Raw genomic sequence first — 19,085 nt, forward strand, 5'->3', positions numbered from 1 at the left:
CGGGCCTTTCCCCGATTTGGGGAGCAGTCACATACCATCTAGACCAGTGTTGCTCAACTTTGACAACTTTAAGACGTGTGGACTTCAACTCCCAGAATTCCCCAGCCAGCATGGCTGGCTGGGGAATTCTGGGAGTTGAAGTCCACACGTCTTAAAGTTGCCAATGTTGAGAAGCACTGACCTAGACCGTTTCTGCACATCCCCATATTCTGCCCACCTTTCTCCGAGGTTGGACACAGTCAATAGGCTTCCTCTGATCCCTTTAAGGTTCCATTCACCTAAAATGTGGAACTTCAGAATTTCCATTGGATCAGAGGATGTGCAGTGTGGATATTTACCCATGTCGTTTAGCCAGTAGGCAATTTTTCTGTAGACTTCATCGCAGGCGGTGACGATGACGGCCAGCATGATTTTGGGTAAGAAGCGCACAAGGCGTGGCAGCTCCTTGATGCTCAGCACAAATTCCTGATCAAGGTGGAGGAAGAAACAAATTGGATAGCCGTGATTGCACCTCAAACCAGTAAATAGAAATGACTTTCCATAAAGGCAGAGGTTCCCTATTTCTATCATGACCAATTGCTGTTGCTCAACTATTTCTGTTCCATGAATTTGAGCATTTTCTAAAAAGAAAATCTAAGCTAGTTTGGCCATCAATGAAGTTATCTACCTACCTACCTACCTACCTACTCACCCACCCACCCACCCACCCACCCACCCATCCATCCATCCATCCATCCATCCATTCATTCATTCATTCATTCATTCATTCATTCATTCATTCATTCATTCTATTTATATTTCCTTATTTCAGTTAAGACTCCTGGTGGTGAACAAAATGCATTTAAAACATTGAAAGTAATTGTATAAAAATAAACGTCCACGGTAAAGTAATAATGTAACAATGTAAGTCAATCAATATCAATCAATAAAATGAATTACTAACACATCTCCACTTGATCAACACTGTCATTCAATCAATAACCCAAACAACTCAGAGGGCATCAGCTCAGCCTAGAAATGCTCCACGAAAGAGCTCAGTTTAAGTGTTTTCTGAATGACAGCAGGATGGGGGCAAGTTGAATGTCAACAGGGGCTGTTCCAAAAAACGGGTACACCTCCTAGCTTCAGCTCCTCTCACTTCCTGGAAGCAGAGCACGAATTACTGCTTTTCCTGAGATGACCACATCAGCCAGGCTGATTTTAGTTGCAATATGCAGACCACGCCTGACCATTGCAAATTAATGGTGTGAATGTTTGCATCTCTAGGGATCCTTTAGAGCAGTATTTCTCAACCAACATCTTTAGGATGCATGGACTTCAACTCCCAGAATTCCCCACCCAGTATGCATCTTAAAGTTGCCAAAGTTGAGGAACACTGCTTTAGAGCTGTGCTGTCTCAAAATATCAATTTGCTAGGATAGTGATATGCCGCCCTAAATTCACACTGCAGCCGTGACTAGCTAACAAAATGCATTGTCCTCATTAGTAGTGGTGGGGAGAATATTCTGAGGATGGTGATTGGCTTATGAGCAGCCAATGGCATTATTTCCTATCCTCCCTCATAAGATATGCCCCCCTCCCCCGCAGGACTAAGTGACTGGTTAAGGCTGAATAAGATGTAAGATTCCCTGAAAGTGCAGGAAGCATAATAAAAGTTACACATCATGGCTCTGAGGTGGCTGAAGCACTTGTTTTCTTTCCAGAGCATTAAGGGTCAGCATAATACTGTTTAAATCTTGGGCTGGGGCAAATAAGGCCAGCATTGTGTGATGAATGGGAGTCCTGGAATTGCCAGGAGATCTGATGTAAAGAGCAAACGAGAAAACACACTTGGACTGGATTGAGGACCCTTTCTGCCCACAATCCCAGGAACACCTCACCTGCAATTCGAAGCAGCCCAGCATGGTAAGGAAGACAAAGGAGAGGCAGAAGATGCAGATGGGCAAGCTCACCAAACACTGGAAGAGCAGCCGCTTCCACGGTGGGTAGTAGAACTCTTCCGCGTTGGTCACTGGGCTGATACGCTTCACACCCTACAAGGAAAGAAGATGGCAAGGTTAACGTCACAAAGAGCTACCTCTTTGGGGACTGTTCCTAGGCTCATTACAGGACCAAGAGAACAACTACAGGTAGTCCTCGCTTAACAACCATTTGTTTAGTGACAGTTCGGGCTTACAACGGTGCTGGAAAAAAACGACCTACGGCTGGTCCTCACACTTACAACCATTGCTGTGTCCCCGCGGTCACATGATCATGATTTGGGTACTTGGCAACCGGTTTGCATTCATGACCATCACAGTGTCCCGTGATCACATGATTGCCATTGGCAAGCAAAATCAATGGGGAACGAGATTTGCTTAAGAACCACGTAATCCACTTAATGACCGTGGTGATTCGCTTAATGGCCACTGCAAAAAAGGTCGTAAAATTGAGCCAATTCATTTAATGATTGCTTTGCTTAGCAACTAAAATTCCAGTCCCAATTGTGGTCGTTAAGTGAGGACTGCCTTTACTGATCTTGTTTTAGTATTAGGGAAGCATATGACAGATTTAAAAGTGGCCTGAAGTTGGCTGATATCTCATTAATACCTAGTTCAGACAAAGTTGCTGAACAATCTTTGTTATGGACCCGCTGTTTTCCTATAAAGGGAAATTTCCTAGGGGATTATATATGCAAGTAAATTAAAACTTGGCTAAATTTGTCACAGAAGATCTCCAGCAGGAATGCAGAAATCCTTTTCCTTTTTCAAACAGTTAATTAATTTGCCTTCTTTTTTACTAGTTTAGAAAAAGAAACTGAGGATTTTTCTTCCTGTGTGGTTTTCCCTTGCTTCCTTGTGATTCATGATGCTAGCTGAGATGATCAGCACAACGCACCCACACTGATGCAAGAGGAGCTGGTTGTTCTGCCACTTCCCCAAGTCCTTCAGCTGCACATTAAGTCTGACTGATCACACCACACTTGTGAAGTCTGGTGAAATTAACAATTGTCCCAGCTCTGTGGTCATCAATGATCTCAAATTCATCTGTTTAACCCCTTGCTTCATCATTGCAGTTAAGAACGGGATGATTACTTTGGAGCACGGCCTGATGGGACTTTGATGTTTTCCATGCTTCTCTGCACTGCTGATGCTTTAAAGAGCATCTGCCAGAATGCTCATGCACACCATGATGCCAGTTCAGCAAGATGGAGGAAAAATGCCTTTTGCTGGGCAATTCCATTATTGGATAGAGAAGGGATCATCTTTCAGGCGCAGCTGGTACGGCCTTCCCTAAGGCATTTCCTTGAGGAGGGCCATACCAGCTTCTAGCATTACCTGCTTTTGTTACTCCTACCATCATAACTATAGATGCACCTGCAGATTTTTGTCCACTTTGCTTGCGCTCTATTTTTCTCTCCCCCAGGGAAGGGTGGGACATGTGACAAACAGGAACTGCCCAGTGTGTTTCCTGATCAAGCATCACATCAGGTGGCATCTGGCTGAGCTGGTTGATCTGATACACATTTGTCTCACTGAGCAGAGGCATATGCCACACAAAGTAAAGAAGGATGTAGGGAAGCAATGGCTCCCATTTCCTCCTGCACAGAGAGATGGGAGAAATCAAGAAGAGTTGCTGAAATGACATCATACATTTATGTTACCTAAGCCTTACTCGCTAAGTTTATCGGGCTAACTGGGTTAGATGGGGGGGCCTGGATCTAGGCCTTTAGGCAAACCTATGTCTGTAGCCCTGATGTATAGAGTTTTCTCACTCCTGCGAGTAATAGGTACTCATTTAAAAACCTAAGGAGAACCTTGTTGGACACAACCAAGGTCCACTTTGAGTGGTTTCCTTTAAAGTAGGTAGTAGGCAGGTCTCTGGTCTACTGATGGGCAAAGGTTAGCAATTGAACAAAATAAGACTTTCTCCACCTTAATCAAAGCTCCCACAATGAAGATAGGCCAGTGTAACCGGGGATCTGTTTTTGATTGTGAACTCTGAGTTCACAAGTTCAGACTTTTGCGAATTCTGTCTTGTTCCTTCCTCCCATAATCCCAGGAACACCTGGCCACTTCCTCACATGGGGCAGCCTAACATGAAATGGGAATAATCCTCAGATCAGATCTCTTCATAAGCCCTCTTGAGATACTGCTCAAGTGACAGCGGACTGCAGCAGAAAAGCTTTCCTGTGCACAGACTGACGTGTGCCGGCTGTCACGTGAGCCAGGACTGCGTGGAGGTCTGCAGGAAGCCAATGTCATTGCAGTGGTTTCAGAAGAACTTGGTGCAAAGTCCCCCTCCTCATTCCAACTGTCTACGATGCATCTGCTGTTTCCATCTGCAGCATCTTTCCCTCCAGCCACCTTCTCTCCACTCTTCCTAGAACTCAGGAAAGCCCACGGCAACGGTTCAGTGGAAAACTACCTAATCTGCACACAGATTCGGCCTCAGACTCAGTTCCAAAAATCTCCAGTTCAAAGAACCTCAGAAATAGGCAGGAGTTAGGAAAGCAGAGCAGAACAGAGAATCCTGAGTTAAATGAGAGGTTGACAGACAGGATGGCTTTGAATGTCAAGATATCCGTGTGACACTCTGAGATTTTATCCAAAGACACCTCGTCCCCCCATTTTTTTTTATTTGTATTTTCTCCTTGAATTCAAGAAATAAAATGCTGCTGTTGGTGACTAATGAGCCAAGAGGCTCACTCGTGAATAAGCCAGGTCTGACATAAGGGCTACCAGTTGTGGACCTTCCACTACAAGCTCATCCCAGGTCAAAGTTCAACCTGATTCGAAGACACAAACACCCCCAGCCCCACCCCAGCCTAACACCATTTTCCTGAGCTAGATCAAACACCACTGACCCGGAACTGTGGCCGAGGCTCTTCAATAGATTCTGCTGGTGTGTCCAAAGTTCCCCACTTGTACGCAAATTCAGCTCCCCGGCGTTTCCACTCCTCCAGGAACAGCGTGGACCAGATAACATTGAAGATGGCAAATATAACACAGCAGATGTCCCGGCTTGTCTAATTAGGAGGGGAAGGAGTGATTAATAAAGGGCAAAGGAGGACCAGAAACGCCACTGTTTTATCAGCTTCTAAGTAGGGTTACCTTTCGCAGCCATCCATCACTCAGAAAAATCAACCCTGGGATGAGAAAACAATTCTCCTGGGATGAGAATATTAAAAACCAGTGATCTTGTTCTGTAATTCAACTCAAAATTCATTTTCCCACAATGGCCAGCCAGATATGTCTTGCAAAACATTAAGGGAACAGCCCTTCCCTCTATATCTCAGCAGTAATGTGCAAAACATTTCATTCCAAAACATTCCTAACACAAAATTTCAGACATGTCCCATTTCATGTGTGAACCATGCTGATTTGAGCATCAGACTGTTTGGACTGCAAATGCAAGGGTTTCCGGCTTGCCTTTTTGAGCTTGAAATCTTTTCAAAGTGTTCCAGACAGCCCATTCTACTCAGAACAGGATGCTGCACTTGAAACCTATCAAAATGGGAACATTTTGCACACCCCTCGGATTTGACATCTCAGGGAGACTTCCTCTGAACAAAGAGGTTCCTTTTGTTGTCAGTCGTACTCACACCTAGTAACTATTTAAAAAAAAAAAAATTTCTCTCTGAAGCCAGAAAATAGGAACTGTCTTGGTGGTAGAATCCTTAGGGTTGGTTGGTGATCAGAAGCATCATGGTAGATCAGAATACAGGAACTTACCCTAATAAAGGTAGACTGCCTTTGGAGGGTCCATTGTTAGCCATGGGTGCTGGAGGCAACTGATTGAAAGACAAGATCCCTTTTGAACAGATCAAATCATCCATCTGATCCAGCATCCTGTTCACCAGTGGACTGATGTTTCTCGGAAGCTCATCAGCGGGAATGAAAGTTTCAGCTTAGATAGCTTTCATCTACTTAGTTTGTTATGATTAATAGATGTTAGATCCATCCCCCATTAACGTCTGATCATCATTTAAAGACAATGGACTTGTACATGTCCATGGAGGATGGATAGGTAAAATGTACAGGAACTAATTAACTTATGGATCTGCCATAGATTGAGTTAGGGTCCTTTGGCTACATCTAAAAAACCTGACAAATTATAAAGAATGCGTCAAATGATTAGCCAGGATAGCAAGCAGAATCTCTGTGAACAGAGGCAGGTGATCTGAATACAAGATCCTGAAGGGAGATGGAAAGGACGCTTATTGTTTCTGTGTGTCTTCCTTGTAGAGAAATAAGGCTGTCTGCCAACAGAATAGTACAAAGTGGGTCTTTGACATGATCCAGTAAACTCGAACTGATTTCAGGCATTCCCTGTTCTATTTCTGCCTAGCTTCAGGTGGTTTGCCAAATATGATCGTATTGGGAGGAGGCAGATCTTGTGATCTTGCCTTAAGTGACACAGGTCTTGATGTTACTGTAATACACACCATGTAATGGTATGTTTAGAGCCTCGGAGAGAATCACAACTGTGCCACTTGTACATTCCTTAGCTATCAGGTGATTGATTAGCCTCCTTGTCTATCCACAGAGGCACTGCTAGTAAAAAACTGAAAAAGTCTTCACATGAACAAGCTGAAAGATAAATTGGATTCTACAGTGAAAGCAATCCAGTTACTGAGATTTCTGTGTCTTTATTCCCTTTTCAATAAATCTTGTGATCAACTGTCAAAAGCGTAACACACAATGGGTGGCTGTCCTTGAAGATGGTACAAAAAGCTTCATTGGGCAGAACATTAGAGCAAAAGACATGCAAAAGTTCAGGGCTTTGATCATATCACACCTTTTCAGCACATCTATATTCACAGCCTATTTAGTTCCAGGCCCAAAGAAAAGATATTTTAACCTTTGTAGCCTATACAGATGGGGCCAACTTAGGGATCAGTTGCATCCATCTCAACTTGTCAGAATTTTAACATCAGTTGCTGAGACCCACTGGCATCCATGGGGGGAGGAGGAGAGGACAAAGCATGTGTTGTGACCTCATGGCCCAAGCCATTGATTTCCGTATTTGCATGCAGTATCATGCTACAACTACAGATGACCATGTTTTTATCATGACATCACAATGCATGTATTTCCATTTGCATTTTCCATTCATCATGGTTTGTACCAGATGCCTTTGCTGAGGCCCAATTCTATGGTCCTTCAGCAAAAGCCTCTTTGGGTAGTGAGAAATGGCAACAGGGGCTTTTCTACTAATGTCCCAATTTTCCAGAAATCTGCTCCTGGGGAGTTATGCATGAATTCCCCAACTAGTTTTTAAGGCAAACATCTAGTTTCTTCTTAATTATTCTAACTGGGTTTTTTTAAGGATTGTTTTATTCTACTTGTGTTTTTCATTATGATTTCATTAATTTCTTGTAATTTTATATCACCCAATAACCAGAGTTGCATCAGGATTTTTAAACAAAATTATCAGCTGCCCTGGCAAAGATATCTTTGAAAAGTAGCCAATACAGCAATAAAACAGCAGTAAAGAAACAAACAGAAACCCAGCATGGCCCATGGTGATGAACGCTGAACGTTATAGCTCAGCAACACCAGGAGGGGCCAGATTCCCTATCACAGAAAGAGCAAAAGAAACCTTCTCCTTCTATCTATCCCTGCACCATCCTTGCATGTCATGGGTCCTTCTATTTAGGAGCCGATGATGCTGAAAATGCTGACGCTTGTCTCTTCACCCTCTTCCAGCTGCTCCTTTGCAATTCCTTGCCTAACAGGATTAGGGGCTTCTCGGCAAGAAAGACATTGAAGCAATAAATGATCAAGAAGCAGCAAACAGGGTAAGCCTTCAGGCAGACACTCACTGCAAATTTCAGCTGTGTGTTCCTGTTCCTTCTTTGTTAGCAGAGGAATTGGAAATCTTTGCAGGGAATCTAGGAAGTGCATTTAGGGGACAGGGATAGATACAGGTAGTCCTCGACTTATGACCACAATAGGGACTGGAAAATTTGTCGTTAAGCAGTTCAGTGGTTAAGTGAGGCATCACGTGACCACACCTGATTTTACAACATTTTTTGCAGCAGTCATTAAGTGAATCACATGGTTCCCCGTTGAGTTTGCTTGTTGGAAGCTGGCTGGGAAGGTTGCAAATGGCGATCACCTGACCCTGGGACACTGCAGCTGTCATAAATACATGCTGGTTGCCAATCACCTGACTTCTGATAACCTGACTGCAGGGACACTGCAACGGTTGTAAGTGCGAGGACTGGTTATAAGTCACTTTTTCCAGCACCATCGTAACTTAAAACGGTCGCTAAACGAATGGTTGTAAGCCGAGGACTACTGTAGGCTTATATGTGCATAGACGTAAAATATACACACAAAGATGAGTTCCCATTCCACCCACCCCTCCACCTGTCTGCATGCATTTGGCTCCTCAGTTGAGTCTACAATTTCCCAGTGATTATTAGCAGGCAAAGGTGGCAATTTTTGTTGTTGTTTATTCGTTTAGTCGCTTCCGACTCTTCGTGACTTCATGGACCAGCCCACGCCAGAGCTTCCTGTCGGTCGTCAACACCCCCAGCTCCCCCAGGGACGAATCCATCACCTCTAGAATATCATCCATCCACCTTGCCCTTGGTCGGCCCCTCTTCCTTTTGCCTTCCACTCTCCCTAGCATCAGCATCTTCTCCAGGGTGTCCTGTCTTCTCATGATGTGGCCAAAGTATTTCAGTTTTGCCTTTAATATCATTCCCTCAAGTGAGCAGTCTGGCTTGATTTCCTGGAGGATGGACTGGTTGGATCTTCTTGCAGTCCAAGGCACTCTCAGAATTTTCCTCCAACACCACAGTTCAAAAGCATCGATCTTCCTTCGCTCAGCCTTCCTTATGGTCCAGCTCTCGCAGCCATACGTTACTACGGGGAACACCATTGCTTTAACTATGCGGGCCTTTGTTGTCAGTGTGATGTCTCTGCTCTTAACTATTTTATCGAGATTTTAGGCAGCATCAAATCTGTGAAAAGGACCCTCCCCATCCTCCCTGCCTCCAGCATTCTGAACGGAGCTTAAATAGTGTTTTATTGGAAAAGGGGTGTGGCGAGGTTGTATACTTTCACCCTACTTATTCAATGTGTACGCTGAACAAATAATTCGAGAAGCAGGAATGTAAGAAGAGGAACGGGGTATCAGAATTGGTGGAAGGCTCATTAACCACCTGCAATATGCAGATGATGCAACTTTGCTTGCTGGAAGTGAAGAAGACTTGAAGTACTTGCTGAGGAAGATCAAAGATTGTAGTCAGCAATACGGACTACACCTGAAGTGAAGAAGACGAAGATACTCACAAATGGACCAATAAATAATGTCACAATAAACAGAGAAGAAATTGAAGTCGTCAACAATTTCAGGCTACTCGGATCAACGATCAGTGCCAAGGGAAGTAGTAATCAAGAAATCAAACGATGTATTGCGCTGGGAAAATCTGCCATCAAAGACCTATCTAAAGTTTTCAGAAGCAAAGACATCAGTTTAAAACAAAGGTGCGTCTGACTCACACCATGGTCTTCTCAGTTGCCACATATGCTGTGAAAGTTGGAAGATTAAAAAAGAAAGATAGAAGAATTATTGATGCATTCGAATTGTGGTGTTGGTGAAGATTACTGAAAATACCATGGACTGCCAGAAGAACAAACAAATCAATTTTAGAAGAAATACAACCAGAATGTTCCCTAGAGGCGAAGATAACCAGGCTTAGACTCTCATACTTTGGGCACATCATCAGGAAAGACTGATCGCTTGAAAAGGACATCGTGTTCGGTAAAGTCGAGGGCCAGCGGAAAAGAGGAAGACCTTCAATGCGATGGATTGGTACAGTTACCGCAACAATGGATGCAAATACTGGAACTGTCAGGCACGTGGCGCAAGACCAAACAGCATTTCATTTTGTTATACAGAGGGTCGCCATGAGTCGTAAACAACTCGACGGCAACTAACAACAGCAACAATTTCATCTGCATGGACATCCTTGGTAGCAAAGACAGAGGGGAACTATTGAAGGGTGGAGGGGCGGCAAAAAATAGTTTTGGGGTGGCGTGTGGCCCACAGCTATCCACCCCTGCTGTAGATCAGCACTTTCTTTTGTTTTTTTCTCTCTCTGCCCTTCTTTCCCCCTAACAAGGGCCTTTATTTATCCAACCTTTCCACATAATCTGCTCCCTTTGAGGATGCCAAACAATCTGCCTGAGTGCCTTTTAAACCCCAAACAGTTTTCCATAGCTCTCTCGTTCTTATAACCAGTCCTCCCTCTTCCTTTTCCACCCTGCTGACACCTCCATCCTCCCCTCTTCCTCTGCCCTCAAAACCCTCCTTTTCTGTTAAATTTCTTCCCCTTCCTGCTGTTTTTCATTCAGACGTGAAAACGATCCCTGAATTCTGGGGCAGAGGGGTCCACAAGTCAACGGTGGGAATGTAATTATGATTCTATGTTTACTTACTTGGGAACAGATGCCACTGAATTTGTTCTACTTCTGCCTAACCAAGCTGAGAATCAGATTTCTTGTAGGTTTATGCATATATTCCTCTTCACTCTTTCTCTTTCTCTCACTCCATTACTTCTTTCCTTCCTTCTCTCCATCTCCATCAATAATAACAATTAAAGTGCAAGACATTTGGCTTGTGTTACAACAATATCGACTATTTCTCTGCACTGTACATTATAGTTCGACACGTGCAGGGTATTTAAGGGGCTTCTAATGGATATTGATGTCTGAATTCCCTCTGTCCAGAATGCCACCGTGCCATCACTATGCACTTCAACCCCTCACCTGATCATTCTCTGTGAAGGTGTAGAGGAGGGAGCCAAACACAGCAGGGTAAACCATGGCTGACGTGTAGAAGCCCAGCCATGCAAAGTACATGGCAATCTTCACACCAAAATAGTCACATATTTCATCTGGCGGGAGAAGAGGGGCAGTTTCAGGAGAAGATACGGGTAGAATGTGAAAGACTAGACAAGGTCACTCCTTCCTGAAGCTGTGCTACTACAGAGATACTCAGCTACTCAGTTCAATCAAACAGCGAATTACATTTCATTAATCTGTGTTTTGCCACCATGACAAAGGAGCAAGGAACAAGAATGGCCTTCTTCCTCAGGTGTCAGATAGCCCATGCCAGTTGCAAGTGACTGTCAACTCATCAACCCTATCTCCATTCATTTTCCTCACTGTTTCTAATGCCTGGGACTTCTCTGCCCAAACACTCTTTCTGCACAGGTAATGTGAAAGCAAATTCAGAAGTACAGTGCCTAACTTACATCCTGTCTGGACTACTGCATGCACTCTACATGGGGCTGTCTTTCAAGACTGTTCAGAATGCTGTAACCATGCTGTTGACTGTAACCATTTATATGAAGGATGTGACTCCACACTGCAGCAACTTTACTGGCTGCCATTCTAATTTCCAACACATTTCAGCTGGTGAAGTTTTAGAAGAGAAGTTTAGACATCCTGCCAATGTCTAAAGCAGTGTTTCTCCACCTTGGCAACTTTAAGATGTGTGGACTTCAACTCCCAGAATTCCCCAGCTGGCTGGCTGGGGAATTCTGGGAGTTGAAGTCCACACATCTTAAAGTTGCCAAGGTGGAGAAACACTGGTCTAAAGTGTACTCAACAGGAATGTGATGGCTGCTGATGTACTTCTATCCCAGGAAGGTCCTTGGAGGGAAAAGATACAGCTTACCTGGGAGTCGAGCTAGATTCTGGCAATTACAGGGCTATGTCCAAGTTGTTTCCTTGGCAACAGTATTGAAGTGATTTGCCATTAACTTCTTCTGAAATATTTTTGGACTTCCCAGTCTAGCCTGTGGAGTACCTCCCACCCAAATACAACCCGGCTCAGCTTTTTTCAAGGTCAACCAAGGTCAGAGAGATGCTACCTCTTGCTGCGACCTTCTGACTACTTTCTCCCAAGGGCAAAGATTCCTCACAAGAGGCTTCATGCTACCCACAATCCTTCTACCAGCATTTGCACTTAAAACTTCTCCATCCATTTCCCATGTTCCATATATCAGGAGGCCATATAAATTTGATATATAGTATATACTTTTAAAACTTTTTAATAATCACTGGGGTTTTTTTTTGACATTTTTATTGTTTTATACCTTTGTTGCATGCTGCCCAGAGTCACTTCTTGTGAGATGGGTGGCCATATAAATTTGACGAATGAATAAAGAAATAAACATTTTACCAAAGTGCATACATTCATGTAGTTTGCTGCCATTTATGTATAACTTCTAACCATTCTCCCTCTTCCAAAACAACTTTTTATTTCCAATGAAATTGCTCTGCATTTTCTTGGCCTCTTTTGGTCTTAACCAATCCTCTTTGACTATGTTTTTTTCCAACTATTCTTTTCCTCTATCTACATCTTTCTCTCTTCCTCATCTTTTGCAGCAATAATTATCTTCCAGGAATTTTTTTCCCCTCACACACTTCCATCAAGCATCCTTTTTCATATTTAGTATCAAGGCAACTCCACACACATAGAAAACGATGTGCAGCTTCAGCCTGTCCACTGATACGGCTACTGTATTTGAACGGCAAGATCTGAATAATGGATAGATGGCGGCAAACAGATTCAGAAAATAACTCTTTACTGCCATCTCGTGTTGGCCTGGATTATAGCAGATCTGGTCGTCCTAACCAAGTGCAACTCTGCATCACAAAAGCCCCGGGACCTATCCGAGTCAAGGGGCCGTACCCAAAGGCTGGGCTTCGCAAATGGCCTGTACCCACGATTTCATCAGCCGGTTCAGAATCCGTTGCTCGTGGATGGGGAAGACTTGCTGGAGGATACCACGAGCAGCCAGCTCTGGGACTGTGAAAAGAAGGAAGGAAGAAGAATAGAGCAGAGCAAAAGCCCAGAAATCTCTCTTTAGTTCTCCACACCAATAATAGCCACCTGGGCTCCATTCCTTGGCACTGCCATTGTCGGTCACGTCCCTGGGCAGACAGCCACTGTGCTAGCCACATGCCACAAATATACCGAATCTGAAAAAGCACTCTGGGGCAAGAAGAGGGCCACCCTTTTCAGCTGGAAGGCCCATTCAGAATTTTGAGAATGTGCTGTGAGTATTCATCTCAAGTAGCTACAATGGGCTGTTCTGTTTCAGTCTACAAGTAGTCCTCAACTTACGACCATTGAATGACCGTTTGAAGTTACAACGGCGCTGAAAATAGTGACTTGCAACCGGTCCTTGCGCTTATGACCTTGCAGCATCCCCACTGTCATGTGATCAAAATTTGGGTGCTTGGCAACTGGCATGTATTTACAATGGTTGCAACATCCCAGGGTCACGTGATCACCATATGCAACCTTCCCAGGCGGGCTTCTGAGAAGCAGTCAATGGGGGAAGCCAGATTCACTTAATGACTGTGTGATTTGCTTAACAACCATGGTGATTCGCTTAACCACCATGACAGAAAAGGTCATAAAATCAGGCGCAACTCAACAACTGCATCGCTTAGTGACAGAAGTTCTGGTCCCAATTGTAGTCGTAAGTCAAGGACTATCTGTATTCATAAAACAGCAATGATTTACTGGAAGGCAAACAGGTGAGAAGATTCCTCACTACAGTAGTTCTTCTGGCCTGCTATGGCTTGCCTATGTCTTTTTTCCCTTACAGGTGTAAACTCTTTCAAACAAGAGGCTACCCCCACTCACTCTTTATTTTCCAACTATGTATAAGTCAGGCCCAGAGGCATGCTTGGTCACTTGGTGCAAGCGGACAATCAGTACAACTTGAGCGGGCTCTGAGTTTAAACACCACAACGTGAAAGAGAACAATTGATCTCAGAATGCAAAAAAAAAAAAGACATGAGAAAGAATAATAAATTTGAGCTGCATTATAGCCTTCCAACAGACCATACTTAGGGGCAATCTTTATCCAGATTTCCTTTGTTCGCTTGTTCAATTTATAAGCTGCCTTAATTGTCCAAGCAAATCTAGGCGCCGTGCAACTTATTAGAACAATAAAACAAGTGGGAAACAGTGACAAACGGCGCAAAACAATAGATATATTACTACTGTATATTGGAGAAGAAAACCCCAAGAACCAAGGAATAAAATACTGGAATCAGTGTGGGGTGATAAAACTGCTTTGCTCCAGGGCCTGCTGAAAGTGGTAAGTTTTATGGATTTTCTAAAAGATAGCAGGGTTAGGATTGGTTGTGTGGACTTCGGGAGGATAAGCAGTTTTTTCTTCTGAATCTCTTTTATTGGGTGACTGTTTTAAATTCAACATCATCTTCCTTTCAAGTGAATACTTGAAATACCCAGAGTGTCTGCAGAGTATGGTAAAAAATAGTCAAGATGAACAAAGTTTTGCCTCTTTTTTATGCACATTGACATTCCTGACAGCAGTTATGAAGGCAGACTGAAAAAATATAGTGTGGTTGGTCCTAATGCTCAGTCTCTTATAATAAGCAACACATCTTTATCATTCCTCCTCACATTCGCCCCTCTTTTTTATTCTATTTGCATTTTTGAACTAGGTACCAATTCCTGTTTACTTTCCTTCTATTCAGTGTTATCTGATTTTCTTACAGGTAGTCCTCACTTAATGACCACAACTGGGACTGGAATTTCAATTGTTAAGCGAAGCAGTCATTAAATGAATCAGACCCAATTTTATGACCTTTTTTGCAGCAGTTAAGCAAATCACCGCAGGAGTTAAGTGAATCACATGGTTCCCCTTTGATTTTGCTTGCCAGAAGCTGGCTGGGAAGGTTGAAAATGGCAATCATGTGACCATGGGATGCTGCGATGGTCATAAATGCAAACTGGTTGCCAAGCACCCAAACTGTGATCATGTGACCTTGGGGATGCTGCAACAGTTGTCAGTGTGAGGACCAATCGTAAGTTGGTTTTCCCGGCACTGTCGCAAGTCCGAATTGTCACTAAACGAATGGTTGTTAAGCAAGGACTACCTGCGTATGCAAATACTGTAACCAAAATTTCCAGCCATTGAGAGACAAATTACTCAGAGTTTACAGCACTACTCAGCTTTCTTAAGTTGGCAAGGGTGCTTTAAGTTACGTAGCCCCCCTCCACCCCCCTCTCCCCCAAATGAAGGAGCCACAATTCAGGGAAATTTGTATTACGTGATTTCCATTGAATATTTAAATGGTGCCTTAGCTGTCCAGGGGTGAGGGAAGGTGAAGACAGATGTTCTTATGTTAACTTTCTCTGTTCTCTTACATTTGCAATTCTCTACTTTGCCCTAATTAAATTTTCACTTGATTAAAATTCTTTTCAGCATGATCGATTTCAGAGATGGCTTGAACATGGGAATTGGGGGGCAGGGGTTGTAAGGAACAAAAGCATCTAATTTGGCAAGTGCATATTAAATGTTCCTTTTAAAGACTGTCTTGCTCTAACCATTCAATTTGCAAGGTGCCCCTTAGGAAGGAAGAAGTGGCAGTGGTGCCCATCCCAGCCAATATGTTCAGCTACAATCACTTTTACAATTCCAGTCACAGCAGTTTTATTTCAAGGTTGACAGGTGAGGATCTGAGACTTTCCCTTCAAAGGGCCAGGTATGGCCCACATATTCTAACTGCTGACCCCAGTCCAACCACTTTCTGTTAAAATAGATCACAGATAAAACAATCCAAATTAATGCACATGAGCATACCTGGATTTATGGGATTAGTTATTTTAATTTAATGCATCCTCTATATCCCCTGCTGGCTTTTCGCAGGACCCTGAAGACATGGTTTTGCCCACGGGCATGGGGACCTGGGAATGTGGTGGAGTGGTGCAGGGGCTGTACTGTTTTGATGAATGGGACTACCTCAGCTGTGAGTTTTATGTATTTTATTATGGTTTTTAAATGCTTTTATTTTTTTTCCTTGTTTTTAAATTGTTGTATTGTTCTTTTTTGTTGTTTTTGTATTTGTTTTAATTGCTTGTAAGCCACCCAGAATCATACATATGAAACGGCTGGCTACATAAATTTGAATAATAAATGAATAAATATTCCATTTCAAAAGCAGAATTTGCCAGTGTTGAACAAGTGCAAAAGGCACAGCGCAGAGAAGATTCAGCACAACACAGAAACCTGTGCAAAAAACCCAGTCCTGGTTTTAACCAGCACATGCGCAGCACTCTGTACATCCCACCTCCTGGCCCCAGTCCCCACTCACTGATTGGCTGCCCTTCCAGGAAGTGGATGTTGTGCAGCACTTCACCCTGCTTGGCCCGCAGGTTCTCCAGCCAATACCTGATGATGTTTTGGCGTTCCTGAAAGCAGGGCAGAAAAGCTGTGAACAGTCTGGGTCACCAACCTCTCGCTCAAGGCATGTCCATGACTGGACTGTGCACCTATGGCTCTTTTGAAAGCCATTAATTTTCTTTGACTGGACTGCAATGTTCCAGCCAGCTGTGAACTGGGACACCCAACTCCACCCAAAGCAAATACAGAGGACAAACTGTTTCAGGACCGAGGAAATAACCCCAGTCAACAAAGCTGTCCGTGCAGGAAATGTCCCTTTGTGCAGCGCAGAACTGATCTGCATAACTTCCCGTCAAAAGATGTGATGGAGCTATCAGCCAGGAGCATCGGAGTGTAACTATTGGGGCCGTGGAGAGGGGTGCCCTCTGACCCAGACTGAGCCCTTTCCCCTTGGTTCTGCCTGAGTTTTGGTGCTGTACGTTGTACGGGAAAGATCAGGAGTTGGAAGAGGAAGCCCAAAATGAACAACAGAAGCAATGAGGGGCTGGGAGGACACTCCCGAGGGATCCCAGAAGCAGGAAGAAAACTTGTTGAGACCAAGCAATCAAAAATGGGTCCAGACCTGAAAGAACATGGGATAAGAAAGGAGAGCCATGGGGGGATGTTGATGTGATCTCTGTGTTCAAAAGTGAGCGAATTTGCCTATTAGGCTAACTGACATACTGTGCTAATTAGGCTATCAGATTTGGAGGTCTGGATTATGACAAGCCTAGCCATGAGGCATCCTTGGCCTTGAATGACATTTGGTTTCATTTCTGCTGAATTCTATTGAATTTCAAATTAAATGAATGCAATCTTGTCAATATGATCCTCCCTCAGTGCCTTCCATAAACATTGCAATTTGTGGGCAATGTTCGTAGGGACTTCAGATGCCTCGTCCAAAGCTTCAGGGACGTGCATGAGCATATACCCCTGGGTCTTAACTGAGATAGCTGTAGAAAGAGAAATGGGGGCCCGTTAGCTGCAAGGACTCTGCAGAGCCTCTGTGCATAGTGGCAAAATCTTAATAAAAAACAGGTCCTTGGGGACAGATCACAGAGGTCTCTGTCCTCCTTTCCTGAGAGCACTGAAGCAGCAGGCCTTTGTGGATCCTGGAGTTGGTCTGACCTAGCAAATCTTTGGTTCAACCCAGCAGGATCATCTTTAGAGACCCTTATTAATCAACTGATTTCCTACCAAACAGCAACCAGAACCCAAAGGAAGGAAGTTTTCTTCTGCTCTTCCCTGCCCCAGATAACTCACCTGAGAAGTAAAAAAATAGAGTTCATTTTCTATGTTCTCGTAGATGTAATCTTCCTCGCAGGAGAAACTACGCATGCCACCCCCAAACTCGGCCTTCACGGGCTTCCGCAAGCCAATCTCGTCTGCCCCCCGGAGCAAACTGCCAAGAGAGGGGCAAACAGAGAGAATGAGGCACACCCTGGAGTTTCTCATCTCTCCAGCTTAGGTTTTATAGAGAATTAGGAAGATGATCTTGATGGAAGTCTGCAAGAACTGTTCGCTAGGGGAGTGACAAATTCATGCCTGTAAAGTTTTTTGCTGACCGAAAGATGGATGGAAAACACTTCAGCTCAGCAATGGGGAAAGGCCCTAAGGAAATGCTCCTGGAACTAGAATGCTGAACCTGTGGCCCTTCATGCTTTTAAACTACAACTCCCAGCATTCCTTTCCCCTTGCTATGTTGGCTGGAGGTCCTGGAAGTTTAAAAGGAGGATCCCAAGTTCTGTTCTGCCCTGTTTTGGGTTTTACGTTCTGTATTTGCTGGAACAATGTGGCTTATCTCCTGCACTGATTTTGATGTATGCACACCAGCCATGTGCAAGCTGGTGTCCTTCAATATAACCAGAAGACACCACAATGAGAAAGATTGATCTACAACATTAAATAGAGTAGGATCCACATACTGCTTTCTGTAACTTGGCAGGTAGTTTTAGCATTTTATTTTTACTTTGGTTAAGGAGAAGCTGGACTTAGCAGGTGACCTCAAAGAGATTACAAGAACAACACAGATTATATTACCTATGTTGCATTCTGCGCTGTCTTTCCCACATTAAAAGTCCCAGGAAAGAATATATTTTCAGCCATCTTTCCTGTAAGTCCCACATTTTGCATGCATAAGCTCTTGGGTTCAGCTCCAAGCTCCTCCAATTGAAAAGGTGATAGGATAGAAATGGTCTTTCTGAGACCCTTGAGAAATGTTGATGTTTGAGAAGATAACCCTGGCTCCAATGGCGCAGTAGCCTGACTCCGTATAAGCCCGCACCATGTGGTATTGGAAAATATATCCATTTTCATAGTTTTGCTCTATCTCCAAGTCTTTAGACCACTGTTTCTCAACCTTGGCAACTTTAAGATATGCGGACTTCAACTCCCAGAATTCTGCAGCCAGTCATGATGGCTGGGGAATTCTGGGCATTAAAGCCCACGTATCTTAAAGTTGCCAAGGTTGAGAAATACTGCTTTAGACTATCCCTATATTGCCTACTCCAACATTAGTTAAATTACCAGGCTCTCTGACTCTACTGCCCATCATTCCCTGCTGCCAACCTGCCTATCCATCTATCCCACCCATCCCTGATGCCAACCCCCAACAGGACTTACCTTTCATAAGTTGCTGTGACAAAGAATGCGTAGACCCGGGTGTGCCTGTGGTGCCGAATCTGGATGATGAGCTCTGGGATCCCCAAGCGGATGTGGTTCAGCAGCCATAGCAATGTGTGGTCATCCGTTGTATCTGGCAGGATGAGATATACATGGATGCTTTCTAATTATGCATTTTTAAAAATTATCTAAATATATATATATATATATATTTAATATGTGTATATAATATAATATATAAATTTACACA

General features: G+C 43.7%; 1 protein-coding gene and 1 pseudogene across 2 annotated transcripts in view; both read right to left on the minus strand.

Moving 5' to 3' along the window:
* The window catches only part of ANO8 (anoctamin 8), a 55,477-nt gene that overhangs the window by 16,293 nt on the left and 20,099 nt on the right, over positions 1-19,085 (minus strand). For both annotated transcript variants that reach the window (XM_063290704.1, XM_063290705.1), the window contains exons 3-10: positions 18,836-18,968; positions 17,477-17,615; positions 16,146-16,242; positions 12,700-12,816; positions 10,767-10,894; positions 4,847-5,008; positions 1,881-2,033; positions 339-465 (exon numbers count right to left, since the gene is read on the minus strand). In XM_063290704.1, coding sequence (XP_063146774.1) covers positions 339-465; positions 1,881-2,033; positions 4,847-5,008; positions 10,767-10,894; positions 12,700-12,816; positions 16,146-16,242; positions 17,477-17,615; positions 18,836-18,968 — 1,056 coding nt within the window. The remainder of the gene's footprint in view (positions 1-338; positions 466-1,880; positions 2,034-4,846; positions 5,009-10,766; positions 10,895-12,699; positions 12,817-16,145; positions 16,243-17,476; positions 17,616-18,835; positions 18,969-19,085) is intronic.
* LOC134488339 (small ribosomal subunit protein uS8-like) lies at positions 2,784-3,215 on the minus strand (annotated as a pseudogene).

The sequence above is a fragment of the Candoia aspera genome, chromosome 1 (assembly GCF_035149785.1).
Source record: "Candoia aspera isolate rCanAsp1 chromosome 1, rCanAsp1.hap2, whole genome shotgun sequence".
Classification (NCBI taxonomy): Eukaryota; Metazoa; Chordata; class Lepidosauria; order Squamata; family Boidae; genus Candoia; species Candoia aspera.